A 19,393-nucleotide genomic window follows, 5' to 3' on the forward strand; every position below is an offset into this window, starting at 1 on the left:
TTTCAGAAATAAAAAAACCTAAACGGTAAAAATTAAGTAATTCGGTATGTTCCAGGTTGAAACATTTTCAGGAAGTTCTTTTTCTTACAAGCAAAACAACTTTAGCATATGATTAAACTTTAGGCCTAGAACTACATAATGAAAAAAACAAAACAGCTGGTACTTAAATACTAGACTCTTGGAAGAAAACGAATTTGTTTTATCAATGAGTCTTGAACCTTTCAGAGCATCCTGATCAGTTTCAGCTATTTATGACAGTTAAGAATATTTTAAAGTTAAAAATTTTAACTATTCATATTCATAAATCTGACAACTATAAAAGGGGAATAGTTACTAAAATTAATTAGCGAATGTAGCAAAAATGAAAAATGAAATGAAAATTAAAAAGACAACAGGCCATGAAAATACTTCTACCAAAAACTTATTACATAAATAACTCATACACATGTATACAGAAACCATTAAGACATTTATTTCCATAAGTGAACAAAGTATATGAAAAAGTCACACAAAAGCAAGTAAGAGCAATTTTGAACTCTTATACTTACTAAATTGCAACAACATATAAAACCCCCATGCAAAGCTGTAAACTTAATGAACTGATATACTCAAATGGTGTCAATGTAAAATGTTATAACTCTTTGGGAAAGTAATAAGGCAAACATATTAAGAGCCATAAAACTGTTCTTAGTATTCCATTTAATAATCCCATCCCCAGGAATTGATCCTAATAAAACTGAAAATAACTTAAGTGTTCAGCAATAAGGAATTGGCTTAAATAAACTGAATATGGAATAATAACTACCAAAACTAAATACAAAATAGAGTCTGATATCATGAAATGAAAAAACAGTCAATTAGAAAATCTAGGTGTCAAGACTATAATCATGTCAACAAAAAAAACGGGAAAACCGGAATATAAAATTAAAGCTCTGAGGTCACTGCATCAGGATGGTGAGGATTATGGGTCATTTTTCCATTTGGCAAAATTTCCTTCAGTATTTTCAATATAAAAAAAGATATAATCTCTACTCTTCTCCATTAGCAAATTATACATGTCAATTTTTAAGTTGAGAAAGAGGGCACAAATGCCCCGGAATTTTCCTCTATTTGGACCTTATCGGGCAGTGCAGGAAGACATACTAGAAGTCGGGCGGTTCCAGCAGACAGAGGCAGCCACCGCCACTTCTGGTTGATACGAACCAAACCGCAGGGCACGAGATATGAATAAGGGTACAAGATATGAGTAAGTAAAATTGTAAACTTTCAACTTATAACTTTGTGTGTTTGGTATGTTATGTTACTGTATCAAGACAGCAAACTCTTTTCCTTATAGTTTTGTGTGTCATACTTAGGATTAGTTTTAATATTTTCATTTAAAAATATGTAGCCGAGGGGTACCTGGGTGGCTCAGTCAGTGAAGTGTCCGACTCTCGACCTCAGCTCAGGTCTTGATCTCAGGGTTGTGAGTTCAAGCCCCACGTTCGGCTCCATGCTGGGCATGGAGCCTACTTAAAAAATAAATAAATAAAATATGTTGCCAATATGATAAAAATGTTCTACTGAAGCCTATAACTTTTTATATTGAATTTATATCAGGTTAACTACAAATCAAATCACATTAGTTTACATGTTTAAATTTTTGAGTTAGAGGTTGAGACAACTACTTTTAAAAGAAAAGCAATCCATAAAAACCTAGAAACTCCTATTTATGAAATTTTCAATTATTCTTCCTTTAGAAACTATATCTGAATCGATAAAGCAGGATTTGGACATTTCTAAAGATTGGCCACATAATATATTGCTTTCCCATAACAAAAATATGAAGCACTCATTATATATGAAATTTGCCATTTTGTAACATGACTACATTTTCAAAATTATGTTCAAAAGGGACCTGGAACTTTCGGTAAGCTATCTGAATGAAAACGTCTGAGGGGCACCTGGGTGGCTCAGTTGGTTGAGCTTCTACCTTCGGATCAGGTTGTGGTCCCGGGGTCCTGGGATTGAGCCCCACATTGCATTGGGCTCCCTGCTCAGCAGGGAGTCTGCTTCTCCCTCTGCCACCCCCATCTTGTGTTTGTGCTCTCTCTCTCCCTCTCAAATAAATGAAAGTGATCTTTAAAAAGAAAAAAGAAAACGTTTGAGAATGACTTTTAAAATATTTAGAGCAGAAGAGATTAACTAGAAATGCAGGGCAGTTATCTCATCTATAAATAGAATTTGAAACAGCAAACTAAAAAAAAACAAAATCAAAACAACAACAAAAAAAACAATGTCATGGGGATTAATGCCCTGTAGAGGTATAAATACTAAAAAATAGAGAAAAGAAATTCTAAATTGAAGACACATTCTTTAGCTTACTTTTTAAAAATTATGCTATTTAATAACTTGGTACAGGGTGGTTGACTGTGTTGATGAAATCATCAGGAAAAGATCACATAGCTGCCAAAATATAAGCCACAGAGCTGTCCTTTGCGCTCATGGTAGAGGTGAATCTAATTAAATATTTAGTCTTCTATTTACATTGTTAGTGGTAGCAGCAGTAATATATTTACAAATATTTATTATAAAAGTTTATTAGTTTCCGAGATCTAAACAAACATACTTATTACCAGAGTTGTACAGCCTTATCAAATAAATGTTCTTAATAATTGTAAACTTCAAAACATGAGTTAAATAATGGCCTTTTCGAACATAAAGAATTTCAATACAATAGAGCCAGTAGGAAGCCAAAATAAAGTCAAAGTAACACTAATTTACATTCACTTTTGTGACACCAAAGAAACATATAGCTCGTGTTTCTTTATTCTTTGATTAGAAAATGTGTTCAACCTTTTCAAGGAAAACTTTGAAGAAAGATCAAAATCGAAGATTTGATTTTCCTGAACCCAATCTAACAACATAATAACATCCTAAAAGAACATTTCATAGTAAAGCAAAGAACTGAACAACTAACTGCAAGGCTATTTATAATGTAGAGCAGATAAACTGTACACCATAGAAACTGACATTTTTCTTCACACACACACACACAAAAAAAATCATGTGAAAAAAAAAGAAATAGTTGTTTGTCTTTTGCACGTAGCTTGTCATTCTGTACACAGGATTCAAATGTCAACCAAGAAATGATGACAATCCCAAACCAATCTTAAGATGACTTAATTACATCATCTTCTCCCTTTGTCTCACTTAGAGTTATATATTCACAGCTCAAAACTTGTTCATTAGACTCCTCAGGTTTGGATTTTTTAAGTGCCAACTCTGCTGGGAGAAGAGATGAGCAATGTTCCAGAGACTGTGCAATGTCATCAATCGTCCATCTGTCTTCAGGCAGGGCATGCTCTTCTAGTGTAAATGGTCCCTGTTTGGTTCGGGTCAGTTCTAGGACATTGGCACAGGAAGAGAGTTCTATAGCAACAAAAGGGGAAAAGAAAATCCACAGCGCAAATGATTATTTCATAGTCATGATCATGTTCAAATGACAGAAGATCTTGATTCAAACCTCTCCAAACCACCCCAAATGTAAAACTATAATAATCTAATCTAAGAACCAAGAGCCTTGAGATTAAGAAATGATGAAGAAGCAAAATAATATTTAGTAACTCACCTTATAAACTGCTTTAAAGTCTATGAGGAACCGGCACACACTTTTCTTATTTAGTCATGAAGCAAGCCCATGAGGTAACTATTACTCTCAGCTGACCTGTCCAGTGCCATGGCCACCAGCAAATGGCAGAGCCGGAACCACAACTTTCTAGCTGTTTCTAAGACTGTGGCTTCCAGTTTAAAAAAAAAAATTTTTTTTTACTTGTATCAATGAAAGTAACTTTTAGAAGGATAAATCTTTTTATCTTATCCCTTTGCGTTAAAATATTTTATATCTGAAATAATGTTGGTTGTTACATTGATTATTCCCATCTTCATTTCCTGCCCCTCTCTTTCTCTTTCTCTCCTGTTATAAGCATTTCATGGCAGCTGCTGATGCTGATAATTGTATGCCATAAACCTTCAATGCTTCTGAAGCTGAAGGCAGCAAGAGTACAGTTCCCTAAGGCCAGCACTCAGATATGAAAAACAGAAAATTCCCTCTTTCCATCAAAAAAGAATATTACTCTCTAAATGATAATTCATAATTCATCTTTATGCTTACCTTTGCCAATGTCACTGACCAAGCTTCTTATATAAAAACCTCCTCCACATTCAACATCTGGAATGTTAACAGTGACATGGTAAATTGCTAACCTCCTATGAAATCCACTTTACATAGAAATGATGCCCCTAAACAAATGTAAAAATGCACTATGCAAACAATCGAGTGATAAAATATTTATGCAGTAAAACATAAATTATTCATCCAATAGCATATGTGTTTGTGAGATTGAAAAGTCAAGTGTGGAGAAAGCAAACAGCAGAAACTCATGAACACATTTTAAATTAACTGGCAAGTCATACCGACGTTATTACTTCAGCCTTGTTCATTTAATAGGTTTTAAATAGTTAGAAATCTCAGCTTTGCTATTATGAGTTGTACATTTAAAAAATATTTTCCGATTTGTACACCTTGTTCACTTAATTGGTTTTAAATAGTTGGACATCTCAGCTTTGCTATCAGGAGCTGTAGATTTTTAAGATATTTTCAGATTTACACACTCAAAAAATACATCAAACAAAAACCCCTTATCAGGGACAGTAATTATGTTTGGGCAAATATACTACATGAAGAGCTCAGTCTATTTAAATGTTCTCTTGGAAATATTCCTAAAGAAATCATAAAATAACTAAAATTACACAATGTTCCAGAGTGAACGCATATCTAAACATCTTAACACAGTATCTTACACGTTTATTGGTTAAGAGCAAGACTCTGGATTATTTTTATTCACCCACAAGATATCCTGAATTTCCACACAAAAGGACTACATTTTTGCTGTTTATAGTCCTATCATACAAAAAAAAAAGTTGAGGGAATTAACCAAAACTCACTACCTGGGGATTTTAATTCTTTTTTTTTTCCCCATCAGCTTAAAGCTGGGAGCCACTGCTGAGATAAAAAATGAGCAGTGGGATCAAAGCAGGTATATAAACATTCTTGCACTATATTTGACTTCGGTGAAAACACAGCTCTTTCGGCCTATTACAACCTCCAAGTGAACAAAATAAGTATTTACAACTTAAATGCCATCAGAAAAACTCAAGTTTCTCTTCCTTTCATAGATAGTATCAACTGTGCCAACCCAGCTGCTGTATTTTCATGGAATGAAGCACTTTTTAGTATGTTTTTCTCATTATTCATCAAACATTTTAGAGTCAGGACACTAAAGGAAAGAAGTGACTTCACTTTTTAACTGTACAAAAACCACATTCTATAGGAGCTTTATATACATTAAATAGTATGTCAAAGCAACAGAAGTTAGGGGGAAGAAAGTTTTAGGAAATTATTTCTAAAGGGAATCCTATCTAGTAGGCACTGTGAAATTAAGAGCAGGATCAGTTTAAGGAAGCCTGAGAATTTAGGAGAACTACAGTTTTTGATTCTTCACAGCTCGTACATATGTTCATGACTTCAGCTACTACTTTCTGCAACTAGGAGATCATAAAATTTCCAAACCATAAAAACAAACTTTTTGGTTTTTAAATTCATTTCAAATATAGATTTATAGATAAATTCAAATTGATAACCTGAATTAAAATTTACCGCAGGTCCAAGAATACATTTTTGCCTTACCCATTATTTCCATATTGTCAGGATCTTTAGCAGTAACTTGCAGGTAACATAGAAAGGGGAGAAATAATCACTCTGCTATTAGAATTTCTTGTTCAAAGACTAAAAATACTTTGTTTTAAAAGGACAAATTAATTTAAATTTTAGAACTGAATGTGAACTACCAGGTACTAGCCAAAAAGGGGGAAAAACAAGCATCCCTAAGATAATAAAACACAAAACATAAAATTTTGAAAGTATATACCGCTTATCTACTCTTTGCCATTAGAAATCAAAGGTATGTTACTTCCAACTTTAGAAGATAATATGACATATAAAAAACTCAGTCTATTTAGAAAAGTATTTCTGAACTTCCATGTAGCTATCAGTACTTTCATTAAATGTGTTATCAAAAAAGTATTAATAAATCCTAACCTTACTTAAATTCAAATTTTAAAAATCTCCAATATACTAGGGATCCATTAAATTACCCAAAAGTAGCCAAATGCAGAATAAAGGTACATGTAACTACAAATAATTTCAAATTTTTCCACCTTACCTAATGTGAAAAATGGTGGCTGGAATTTTTGAAGGGAGAGACTGTATACGGTAACGGGCCTGGCAGGTTTTGCTTCTACTACTTCACCTCTCTTCATCAAGGTTGAAAGTCTCTGTCCATCTTTCTTTAATGCAGAATAGCTTGCAAGATAAGAGAGGGAGAGAGGGAGTGAAGGAGAGAGAAAAGATTAAAAAAGAATGAGACACAATAACTCCAGATTACAGCATGGAAAGAAAGGAGGACCAGCCCTTAAATTGAATCTTTCTAAAACATGAACTACTTTTTTCTTCTCATCTATTCCAGGATGGTACCAGGGATGGAGTTCATAAATACCTTTGAAGCTAAAGCTCAATCTGCTACCCAATGAACAATATTGTCAATTTTACACTTTAACCTTCCCTCTGGAGATGGTCTATTCATGTGTTCACTGGTCCTCGTTCTGGGTTAAGGGCACAAGGCCTCTGGTCACAGTGGTCTCCACTATATTTCCCTGAAACAACTTCCATTACAATAACATTCATTTTCACATAAAAATTAACAAAATATTTCTAAAACGTAAATCTAGTTAACAGATCTTAAGCTTTGTGTGATAAAATTTTATTAGACCACAAAATCCTTGGAATAATGAAAAGAAAAAATTTCTAAAACTGCTCTTAAAATAGAAATGTGTAATTTATTTTAACAATAATGATCAAAAAATAACATTTATTCATATCCTGCAAAATTTTTAAAACTTTCATTTGAAGCAAAATTATGAAGATACATTTCCCTATTGATATTTCAGTGTTCCTGGGAAAAAAAAAAATCAAGATTTTAAAGTAAAACATAAATACTAAATTCTAGGGATGCCTGGCTGGCTCAGTCAGTTAAGTGTCCAACTCTTGATCTCAGCTCAGGTCTTGATCTCAGGGTCCTGAGTTCAAGCCCCACATTGGGCTCCATGCTGAGCATGGAGTCTACTTAAAATAAGTACATAAATAAGTACTAAATTCTAAAAGAACTGTCAGTAACTTCTGACACGTAACGATTCAGCCATTTTTTTTTAAATAAAAAGCAATTTGCTTGAAATGGTAATGTGCACAAAAAATATGGTTAAGTGGTACTCAATATTCTTATACTTTTAATAAATTATAACTCTCATCTGTTTCATTTGTTGCAGAGAATTGTGAAGCATAAGATTCTAGGCCTAAAAAAATGGTCCCCACACCTGAAAAAAAGTACCAACTGGACTATGAATCACAGCTCTGACACCAATACTAGCCTGGACTGGTCCCTTCACAGCAATTTCGGGAAAACTGACACCTCTGCACTCCAGAACTGCCCTGAGGTAAACAGATGGACTCAGAAGAACCGATCAACACTGGAATAGCATAGATGTCAGGCTGTGGCAACATCCAGAGACAGAGGAAACCACATTCCACTACCTCAGAGAGTGTTGGAAGCTCTGCAACCTGTCTCAGGATGGCTCACCTTTACTTGATCATATGTTATGTCAGATGAAAATGTGCCTCACCATACATAAAAGGAAGCCCCCTTTTTTTCTCATTAAAGTGATGTTAAACACTGAAAAATAAAAATTAAACATTTATTCAAATTCAATAATTGAACTTACAGGGGAGGTACCTGCATTATATTCCCAGTAAATTTCTGTAGAATGCCTTCAATATCTTCTTGTGTTATTTTATCTGCCAAAAATGAATAAAAAAATGTAACACTAAAACAACCACAGAAGTATACGTGCTGTTTTCACAGCATTGAAAGTTCTGAAAATTCAATTAAAAAATTTTCTAACAAAACATATTTGTATGCCAAATTCTACCTTGTTGAGATGAATAAAATACACATTAATGAGATAAAAGGGGGAGAAAGTCTTATATTGTGTAATATTAAGACTAAATTTCTTTTGCTTCAATTTTTTCTCCAAATTTTCTCCAAAACTGATCCAGTCATCTTATATACATTTAGTTGGTTCTTACTATAGCCTTTAAAGGACCTGAGAAAAATGTTGCATTAGCTATAGAAATAGTACTGCAGTATTCAAAAATCAAGAGATTGGAAAGTAAGTAGAAAAATATAAGTTTTTTTTTAACTTTTTTTTTTAAAGCCTTTATTTATTTATTTGACCAAGACAGGGATAGCAAGAGCGGGAACACAAGCAGGGGGAGTGGGAGAGGGAGAAGCAGGCTTCCCGCAGAGCAGGGAGCCTGATACGGGGCTCGATCCCAGGACCCTGGGATCATGACCTGCGCTGAAGGCAGATGCTTAATGACTGAGCCATTCAGGCGCCCCAGTTCTTTTTTTTTTTTTTTAATTGAAGTATAATTGGCATACAATGTTATTATTAGTTTCAGGTGTATAACATAGTGATCTGACAATATACATTACCTAGTGCTCACCATGGTAAGTGGTGATGGGCAAAAGAGGTGAGGGGGATTAAGAGGTACAAGCTTCCAGCTTGTAAAATAAATTATGAGAATGAAAAGTACAGCTTAGGAGAATACAGTCAGTAATATTGTGGTAACTCTGTATGGTGACAGATGGTAAGCACTGAATATCTGTTATCCACCTGAAACTAATATAATATTGACTGTCAACTATACTTCAATTAAAAAACAAATCCATTAAAATATTTAATTAAAAAAATTCTTGAAAAAGGGGGGGGCGCCTGGCTAGTTCAGTTGGTAGAGTGTGTGACTCTTGATCTTGGGGTTGAGTTCAAGCCCCGCCTTTGGTATAGAGATTACTTAAAAATAACTTCTAAAAAGAAAAGAAAAGAAAAGAAAAATATCCATAAGTTGCTCGTTTCTCCAGGCATCAAATACTATAAACAACTTAATGCAGTATTAAAGATTATTAAGTATTAACATTAAAAACTTCACCTGCTAGATTACAAAACTGTTCTGTGGTATGGCATAAAACTGACACATTCACATTCAATTCTGTCCCCAAGTAAAGTTGTATTTACTTCTCTCCTTCCATCCCTTCACTGCTCTTGGAATTTCTCTGTTCTTTTAAACAAATACTCCCAGGAGTCTGATTTTAAAAATAAGCCAGTGCAAAAAAGGAATATACATAGCAAGGATACCATGATTACTAAACATTTTTCAAACAATGATTTTAGAAAATTTGAATGAAGACATAAAGCTTTCAGTGTCTGTTAGTCATGTTTTCAGCTTTTGTTTAATACTCTTTCCAAGAGATTATTAACTATAAAATATTATTACTATAATATTAATGTATAGTTCTATAATTTTAACAAGTGAAAACTGTAACACACTGAAATTCAGTATTTGGGTATTTATAGATGCCTATACATATATTTCATATTTAATAATTACAGAAATATTCTATAACTTGTTTAGGTCACAGTCAATGGGAAGAAATTACAGTGCTTTTTTTTTTTAAGATTTTATTTATTTAATCGAGATAGACAGCACAAGCTGGGAGGAGGATTAGAGGGAGAGGGAGAGGCAGACTCCCCGCTGAGCAGAGAGCCCTGACATCATGACCTGAGGGCAGATGCTTAACGGACTGAGCCACCCAGGTGCCCCATAGTGCTTCTTTTTCACTTTGTAGGAAATTTATTTAACTTTTTATTCTAATACATACATGCTACATTTGGTTTTATTAAAAAATATTTAAAAAAACTAATATGCTTTGAATTATCGTTGTAACACGTGAGTAGAGATTAAAAGACAGCATGGAATACTGTATTCAGGTTTCAACAGCAACACAAGAGTCTTAACCTCAGTGTGACCTGGATCCTCAAGTTAAACACAAACAAAAGACTAGAATCTCCTAGACTCAAACAGAGAAGATCTACAGAACTCAGAACTTCTCCAACATCTAGCAGTCCATAAAGACAGATCTCAGATGGGTATTCTCTTCATACTGTTTTTCAAACAGATGTAGCTCATGATATGAGATTTTTCATGAAAAATTTTCGTTCTACTGCAACATTAAAACAATTACTGATGGCACCTCAGTGATGCAAAACTTCCAAATCTAGACAGCCAATGCTACCACCAAGTTGACCACTGCTAAATAAATGTCATTGCTCATACGACCTCACTGATAGGAGGAATTCTTAATCTCAGGAAACAAACAGGGTTGCTGGAGTGGTGGGGGGTGGGAGGGATGGGGTGGCTGACAGATAGACATTGACAGACACTGGGGAGGGTATGTGCTATGGTGAGTGCTGTGAATTGTGTAAGACTGCTGAATCACAGATCTGTACTTCTGAAACAAATAATACGTTATATGTTAAAAAAAAAAAAAAAGAAGACAGCAGGAAGGGAAGAATGAAGGGGGCGAAATCGGAGGGGGAGACGATCCATGAGAGACTATGGACTCTGAGAAACAAACTGAGGGTTCTGGGCAGGGGGATGGGTTAGCCTGGTGATGGGTATTAAAGAGGGCACGTTCTGCGTGGAGCACTGGGTGTTATGCACAAACAATGAATCATGGAACACTACATCAAAAACTAATGATGTAATGTATGGTGATTAACATAATATAATAAAAAAAAAAGATGCCAGGAAATCATGGGGATATTGACCAGTGTAATTCAGTCTCACAGCAGCAGTTTATAAATTTGATACTTTTTAAAAATCAAAAAAAAAAAAAAAAGAAATGTCATTGCTGAGAACACTGCAATACTTCATAACTTAGCAATACATTTTCAAAACAAGACCAAACAGCTTTCTGCCTCGGCTAGGCTGGTCTCTTTACTAACATTCCTGACAATGTATACTCCTTTTCCGGCTTCAGTGGCTGTCTTTTCCTGACACTCCCCAACACAAGATGACAAGATGTGCTCTTTGTCATTCTACTTCTGCCAGTGTCTCTTTCTCTGACTTAACATCTCAGGCATTTCTGGTTTGTGCTGTTCATTCTGCAATTAATCATACACAATTTTTAACTGTTACCTACTATACGTATGCAGGTATTATCTCACCAGTGAAACTCCAAGCTCCTTAAAGACAAAGGCAGTTCTTACGTAATGTACACAATTACAGTGGGACTCAAGACATTTCTGCTGAATTAGCTGAGGAATGACAGAATGTCAAGGTCAAAGGGCATTTAAAAGTCACCTAGGCCAGTCATTCATCTGATGTTTGGATCACTGGACAGAAAGCCTACGCAGCAAGTTGTTTTACAATAAAAGTGAACAGAATAGAAAAGAATAGAATAAAACATGATTATTTTTTATGATATGATTATTATATTCACTACATGAGTATGTAGTGAAGCCTGCTGGCTATCTCTAAAATGTGGTATTAGTCCAACCCAAATAATAATTAATAAGAAGAATAAAGACTCAAGGCACACCTGGGTGGCTCAGTCGGTTAAGTGTCCAACTCTTGGCCTCAACTCAGGTCGTGATCTCACAGTTGTGATATCAAGCCCCATATCAGGTTCCATGCTCAGTGCAGAGTTTGCTTAAGATCCTCTCCCTCCCTGTGGCCCTCCCTCCACTTGTGTTTTCTCTCTCAAATAAATAAATAAATCTTTAAAAAAAAAAAAAAGAATACAGACTCTACCTACAAAGGATTTAAAAAGAAATGGAGAATAAAATCTCTAAAGCAATTATAGCCAATAACTATGAAAAAAAATAAATTTGATAAAAGAAGATGGGTATGATAAAAATGTCATAGGACTTGGGTAATTATTCTTTGTTTAGGGACTAATAAATCATCAAGGTGCCAGTATTCATTTGAAATTAATTTTAAAAAGTCATTCTCATAAAATTAAAATATTCAAGATCATGTCACACATTATTATTTGCTTAAAATTTGTTGACTCTACTTACATTGTGATAGCTGGTACTTAAGTGAACGACGGAGTTAAAAGCAATATTCAACCATGGTAGGGTAAATGGTACTGGACAAGCATTACCACTATAAGCAGCTGTTTAACTGGAAAAAATATATAGTACACAACTGTTTCCGAACACAAGACAACAGACAGCAAAGACTGTAATCTCTAAGAGAAGGGAAAGGAACAGAGAAGGCCTTTCTGAGGATCACTTGCTTTCACTTGGAGATGCTTTCTGAACCATGGTGCAAGGACGGGAATCCCAAAAAAGCACTGTGATCTTGCTAGGGTAGGGAGATAGATAGACGTGAGCAGGAGGGGAGAAAGGAGGATGGCAGATAGGAAACTGCCAGGGACCACCCAGTCTCCACCCAGAGACCACCCATCTCCCATAGAGCAACCCGTTTTGCAACATTTCTGGAGTGTACTTCCCCTTTGCTAAATAAAATCTTCGCTGCTTTAATTCTCTCTCAAGTCTCCCAACTAAATTCTTTCCTTCAAGAAGACAAGAACCAAGGAATTTTACAATCCACCAACTGGTAACAACTTCACTGAATAAAAATCAGAGCTTGGGGAAGAAGAAGCAGCTGGAATTTGAGAGAACCACACAGACAAAGAGATGTCTACAGGGGTCCACTGGAGACTGGCTATATTCCAAACTGCACATAATACAGGTAGTTGCCACAAAATTAATCAAAGAACTACTACCAAAGCTCTTACAAGGTGGGCTCTTACAACCATCCAGAATGAAGAAACTTGGCTGGATACCCAGGGCATTTGACTGAGACCTCAGAGAAGCCACATCTGAGGAGTAGGGCTAATGGAGACCTAGAAAAATGTCTCCTTTAGATACCCCCCCTAACAAGGAATCTACACAAAAGTGACTCGAATTAGTGAGTTTAGCAAGGCTAAAAGACATAAGACCAATACTTCCATTTCTCTATACTAAGAATGAATTATCAGAAACTGAAATTTTTAAAATTCAATTCATAATAGCATCAAAAAATATTAAGGACTTAGGGATTTCATATACAAAAGAAGTGAAAGATCTACATACTGAAAACTACAAAAATAGGTTTGATAGTATTTCAAAATAAAAAGAAAGGTCATAAAGGAATAGTATAAACAACTTTATACTAATAAGTTTGAAAATTTAGATGAAATGAATAAATTCCTAGGGTAAAAATTATCTAGAATGACACAAGAAATAAAAAATATTGTTTGACATTTAATAAAGAAGGCCAATCCATAATTAAAAACCTTCCTAACAAAGAAAACTCCAGATGTCTACCAATAAATTCTATCAAACAGTAGAAAAAAGAAATAATGCCAATCTACGCAAATTCTAGGGAATAAAAAAAAGAGAGCAAATAGTCCCCAAACCATTTTATGAAGTCCACATAACTTTGGTATCAAAACCAGTCAAGAGCATTAACAGGAAGGAAAAATAGAAGGTAATCTTTACTCAGAGACAAAGATGCAAAAATCCTAAACTAAATCTTGACAAACTAATTCCAACAATTTATATAAAGGATAACATATCGTGATCAATTTGGGCTTACTCCAGAAATGTAAAAGTTTAATATTTGAGTAAGGAGAAAAATCAACAGATATTAATAAATGTATTAATAAAACGTATTAATAAAAATCAACCAAATTTTTAAAAAATGACATCCAATGAACAAAAGACTTAAAATATTAATGTTTCAATTTTCAGTTTTTCTTGTAGTTCATGCTTATTGTGCAATATTTAATAAATACTGATCTACCTCCCCCCACAAAAAAGGCAACTCAATACAGAAAGAAAAAAAAAACAACTAAAACATGAAATGAAATGAAAAAGTATTTGATGAAATTCAATGTCTGCTCATGATTTTTAAAAAAATACAACAGTTGGAGTGCCCGGCTGGCTTAGTAGAGCACACAACTCTTGACCTCAGGGTCATGAGCTCAGGCCACACGTTGAGGGTAAAGCTTATTTAAAACAAGCAAACAAACAAAAAACAGTAAATTAGGTACAGAAAGCAACTTCCTTACTCTGATAAGAAAGCTATAAAAAACCTATAGAAAAAATCTTAAAAAAAAGAAAGGCTTGCTCTTTCAGATATCAAGATCTATTCTAAAACTACAGCAACTAAGATAGTTTGGTGTTACCACAAGAACAGACAGACCAATGTGACAAAATAGATTCCAAACAAACCCATATCTATAAGGTGCTTGATTTGTGACTAAGGAGGCAATGTAGCAGGGAAAAGTGCTGGGCCATACAGGATATCCATATAGAAAAAAAAAAAAGGTGGATTGGAGGTGTAATGTGAAAGGCAAAGCAATAAAACTTCTGGAATATAGGAAAATATCTTCATACTTTTGGGGTAGGAATTTTTTTTTTTAACTGGGCACCAAAAGGACTGGACTAATTAGAAAGGAAATGACTTGATAAAGTGGACTAAGTTAAAACTAAAAACTTCTGTTTTCCAAGACACAATTAAGAGAGGTAAAAGATAAGCCACAGAGTAGGAGAAAATATCCGTAAGACATATAACAAAAGAGCATATATCCAGAGTATACAAAGATCTCTTACAAGTCACTATTTTTTAAAAGGCAACTCAATGCTGGAGTATATGTTAAAAAAAAAGTAGTAGGAAGGGTAAAATGAAGGGGGGGAATCGGAGGGACAAACCATGAGAGACTATGGACTCTGAGAAACAAACTGAGGGTTCTAGAGGGGCAGGGGGTGGGGGGATGGGTCAGCCTGGTGATGGGTATTAAAGAGGGCACGTTCTGCGTGGAGCACTGGGTGTTATGCACAAACAATGAATCATGGAACACTACATCAAAAACTAATGATGTAATAATGTATGGGGATTAACATAACATAATAAAATCTTAAAAAAAAATAAAAAATAAAATTAAATGTATTAATAAAAATCAACCAAATTAAAAAAAATGACATCAAATGAACAAAAGACTTAAAATATTAACGTTTCAATTTTCAGTTTTTCTTGTAGTTCATGCTTATTGTGCAATATTTAATAAATACTGATCTACCTCCCCCTCCCAAAAAAAGGCAACTCAATACAGAAAGAAAAAAGAAAAACTAAAACAAAAGAGGCGGTAAGAGACCGGGACAATACAAAAAAGAATATGGCTAAGAAGCCAAAGCACATATGATAAAGTGCTGAATTTCATTAGTAATCAAATGAAAATCACAATGAAATACCACTACACACTTATCAGAAAGGCCAACATTAAAAATACTGTTAATACCATGTGTTGTCCAAACAAGGGGAACTCATTTACTGGTGTTGAAAATGCAAAGTTATACAATTACTTTGAAAACTGTTGACAATTCCCAGTACAGCAGGATTACCCTATGACCCAGCAATTCCACCTGGGGGTATATCCAAGAGAAATGAGTACATGTGTCTACCAAAAAACAGGTACAAAATACACATAGCAGCTTTATTCATAAAGCCTCAAACTGGGGTTAACCCAAATGTGTATCAACAGAAAAATGTTATATATGGGATGAGCTTGAAAGATGTCTCTAGGAATCTTCTATTTCTTGACTAGACTGGTAGCTGCAGGGAGGTTTGCTTTGTGATAGTTCACTGAGCTGTAAATTTAAGTTTCACTCACTTTTATTTGTGTAACACTTTATAATAAAAAGGTTTAAATACAAATAAAAGGCACCGTAAGATGACTGATACCCAGGTACAAAGGCCTACTAGAGTGTGTGCCCTATTTGTTTAAGTCACAATTCGAGACCCAATTCAACTTGTCAGCTTCCTCAGGGAGTGTGGGCAGCCAAAGCGCAGGCCTAGAGGAGCCACTCACATTAGATTCATTAGCTACATCCACTCAAGAAGACCTTGGTAACATCTTGTCTTGGGACCAGGGGGTTGCAGTGTTTAGAACAGAGGATTAGCAGGAGATACCACCTTCCTTTTACATTTCTTGCCTCCCAATAAAAAAGCCACAAAAGAGAGAGAAAAACCTATTCTTATCACAGAAGCAGTCAGGCCTTCCCAGAAGCTTGGCCCACATCTAAGACAGCCCGGGACGCCACGGCACTCATGTCCTGAGCTCAGTGAAGAGCAGACGAGCACAATGAAGCCAAGTGTCCGCAGAGATGCCAGCAACTGTGCCTGAGACTTAATACATAGACGTGGACAAGAAAAGAGGAGCAGAGGGTAGGAAGATGCTTTGCCTTTTATGTGACTTAGCTGCAATCATCTCTGCCATGCTTATTTATTGCCTGCCTTTTATTCACAGGCATGCTTTATTCTATATGCCACACATTGTCCTAGACACCAAGAATATAGTGAGGACCGAAAACGACATGGTCTCAGCCCCATAGCTTAGGGATTAACACGCAAATGTGTATTTATAAATGGTGAAAAGCTATTTAGAAATAAAAGAAGGTGCCATGAAAGAGAACAAAAGGAAGGGTCCTTCACAAGAAAAAGTGCTCAACATCGCTCGGCATCAGGGAAATCCAAATCAAAACCTCAATGAGATACCACCTCACACAGTCAGAATGGCTAAAATTAACAAGTCAGGAAACGACAGATGTTGGTGGGGATGCGGAGAAAGGGGAACCCTCCTACACTGTTGGTGGGAATGCAAGCTGGTGCAGCCACTCTGGAAAACAGTATGGAGGTTCCTTAAGAAGATGAAAATAGAGCTACCATACGATCCAGCAATTGTACTACTGGGTATTTACCCCAAAGATACAAATGTAGGGATCCAAAGGGGTACGTGCACCCTGGTGTTTATAGCAGCAATGTCCACAATAGCCAAACTGTGGAAAGGGCCAAGATGTCCATCGATAGATGAATGGATAAAGAAGATGTGGTGTATATACACAATGGAATATTATGCAGCCATCAAAAGGAATGAGATCTTGCCATTTGCAACGACGTGGATAGAACTGGAGGGTGTTATGCTGAGTGAAATAAGTCAATCAGAGAAAGACATGGATCATATGATCTCACTGATATGAGGAATTCTTAATCTTAGGAAACAAACTGAGGGTTGCTGGAGCAGGGGTGGGGTGGGAGGGATGGGGTGGCTGGGTGATAGACATTGGGGAGGGTATGTGCTATGGTGAGCGCTGTGAGTTGTGCAAGAATGTTGAATCACAGATCTGTACCTCTGAAACAAATAATGCAATATATGTTAAGAAAGAAAAAAAAGAAGAAGAAGATAACAGGAGGGGAAGAATGAAGGGGGGGGGGAAATCAGAGGGGGAGATGAACCATGAGAGACGACGGACTCTGAAAAATAAACTGAGGGTTCTAGAGGGGAGGGCGGTGGGGGGATGGGTTAGCCTGGCGATGGGTATTAAAGAGGGCACGTTCTGCGTGGAGCACTGGGTGTTATGCACAAACAATGAATCATGAATCATGGAACACTACATCACAAACTAATGATGTAATATATGGTGATTAACATAACAATAAAAATTTTTAAAAAAAAAGGAAGGGTCCTATTAATATGGTTTGAGCTTTGAGTCTACTGAGCCAGACTCATTTTCTTATTCTTCTGAGATTTCAGGTATCTGAAACAATGGCTAAAAAGAGTGTTTGCCTAGTTAGAACAAAAATGACTGAAAAGCATCCATTTGCCATTTACTGCATCCTGCCTTACTGCCTTACCCATATGTCAGTTGTCTGCAACAGGTCAATTAAGAACTGCATTTTTTTACTGTTACAGTGACTGCGTGGGGTGGCAGCATCAGCAGCATTTCCAGTTGCTGGATGTCCTACAATATGCAGGATGGGACAGCATGATCAAGTGTTCCGTGTACCACATAACTTCTGGATGTCTGCCAGATATTCATGTGGGTGGAAGCCTGTTTATAATCATCTGAGGCTAGAATCTAAGTCCATTTTCCACTGAAACACAAAGTATTTTTTGTATTGTTTTTCATATACTGAATGTTCCAATACTGAGTCATTAATATAACATACCTGTATCATTGTGGCATTCATATTTGTGTCAACATCTGACTAGTTCATTACGACTTTTAGTGCAGTAATAGCTGTGAATTTACATAGCAACATACCTATTTTATTATAAATTACTTTTACTTATTCTTTATATTCTGTTTATTATATTACATTGACTTTTTTTCTAACATGTAGGTAGGGGAGAGTATCTCTGAATTTTAGTTCAAGACAGTGAAGACGGCATTATACAATATTGGTTACAGGTCTCAGTATTGGGTCTCAGAGGGTTGAGAATATAGGTCCTACTTCTTCATTAGACAGAAGCTCCTTAAGGATACAGGCTAGGTCTCATTTATCTTCCCTTTGGTACCTGCTATAGCAGCTTAAATCGATGACAAACATTCGCTAATTTACTAAAATCACACAGAAAACTCAAGTCAATAAGCAAAATTCTCTGAGCTTTCATTTTCTGGGACTATAAATACTACTTAATAAACTATAGGGAAATCTCCCTTTCCCGCCTGAAGAAAGTTACTTGGTTTCTCCATGACTTATTTCAACATATAATGAGATCACTTTAACAAACTAAGTTTCCTTTAAAGTAAGTAAGTAATGTTACAAATTGCACAATGCAAAGGAGAGTTTTTTAAAATTCCAAGATGCTTAAGGGCAGGAAGGAAGGGAATGTTTAAGTACAGCTGACTCTTGAACAACACAGGGGTTAAGGGGCACGGAACCCCCATGAAGTCAAAAATCCATGTATAACTCTTGACTCCCCCAAAATTTAACTACTAATAGCCTGCTGTTGACCAAAAGCCTTGCCAAAAACATAAACAGCTGATTAACACATATTTGTATATTATATATATATATATACTCTATATTATATATATTATATATATTACTCTACATTCTTAGAGAAAAGTAAGCTAGAAAAAAGATGTTACTAAGAAAATCATAATGAAGGGGCACCTGGGAGGCTCAGTCGGTTAAGTGACTGACTCCTGATTTCGCCTCAGGTCATGATCTCAGAGTCATGAGATCGAGCCCTGCGTGGGGCTCTGCACTCAGCACGGAGTCTGCTTGAGATTCTCTCTCTCCTTCCTCTCCTCCCCCTGCTCATAAGCACACACTCTCTCTCTAAATAAAATCTTTAAAAAAAAATCATAAGGAAAACCCATTTACAGTACTCCATTGTATTTATTTTAAAACTCCATGTATAAGTGGACCCACACAAGACAAACTTGTGCTGTTCAAGGGTCAACTGTATTTTCATCACCTTGGTCTTCTTCTAGTATCCCCTACTCAATGAATTGCACCATCACATAACCAACTTTAAAACCTAGAAACCTAGGTCAT

At 35.6% G+C, this 19,393-nt stretch overlaps 1 protein-coding gene across 1 annotated transcript in view; it reads right to left on the reverse strand.

Moving 5' to 3' along the window:
- Positions 1–488: 488 nt before the first annotated feature.
- TRUB1 (TruB pseudouridine synthase family member 1) overlaps positions 489–19,393 on the reverse strand; it is a 40,341-nt gene continuing 21,436 nt past the window's right edge. The window contains exons 5-8 of the mRNA XM_028121715.2: positions 7,876–7,948; positions 6,264–6,403; positions 4,154–4,210; positions 489–3,411 (exon numbers count right to left, since the gene is read on the reverse strand). Coding sequence (XP_027977516.1) covers positions 3,152–3,411; positions 4,154–4,210; positions 6,264–6,403; positions 7,876–7,948 — 530 coding nt within the window. The 3' untranslated portion in view covers positions 489–3,151. The remainder of the gene's footprint in view (positions 3,412–4,153; positions 4,211–6,263; positions 6,404–7,875; positions 7,949–19,393) is intronic.

Source organism: Eumetopias jubatus, unplaced genomic scaffold, assembly GCF_037043125.1.
Source record: "Eumetopias jubatus isolate StellerSeaLion01/CBP00866 unplaced genomic scaffold, mEumJub1_p1.0 scaffold_17, whole genome shotgun sequence".
Lineage (NCBI taxonomy): Eukaryota > Metazoa > Chordata > Mammalia > Carnivora > Otariidae > Eumetopias > Eumetopias jubatus.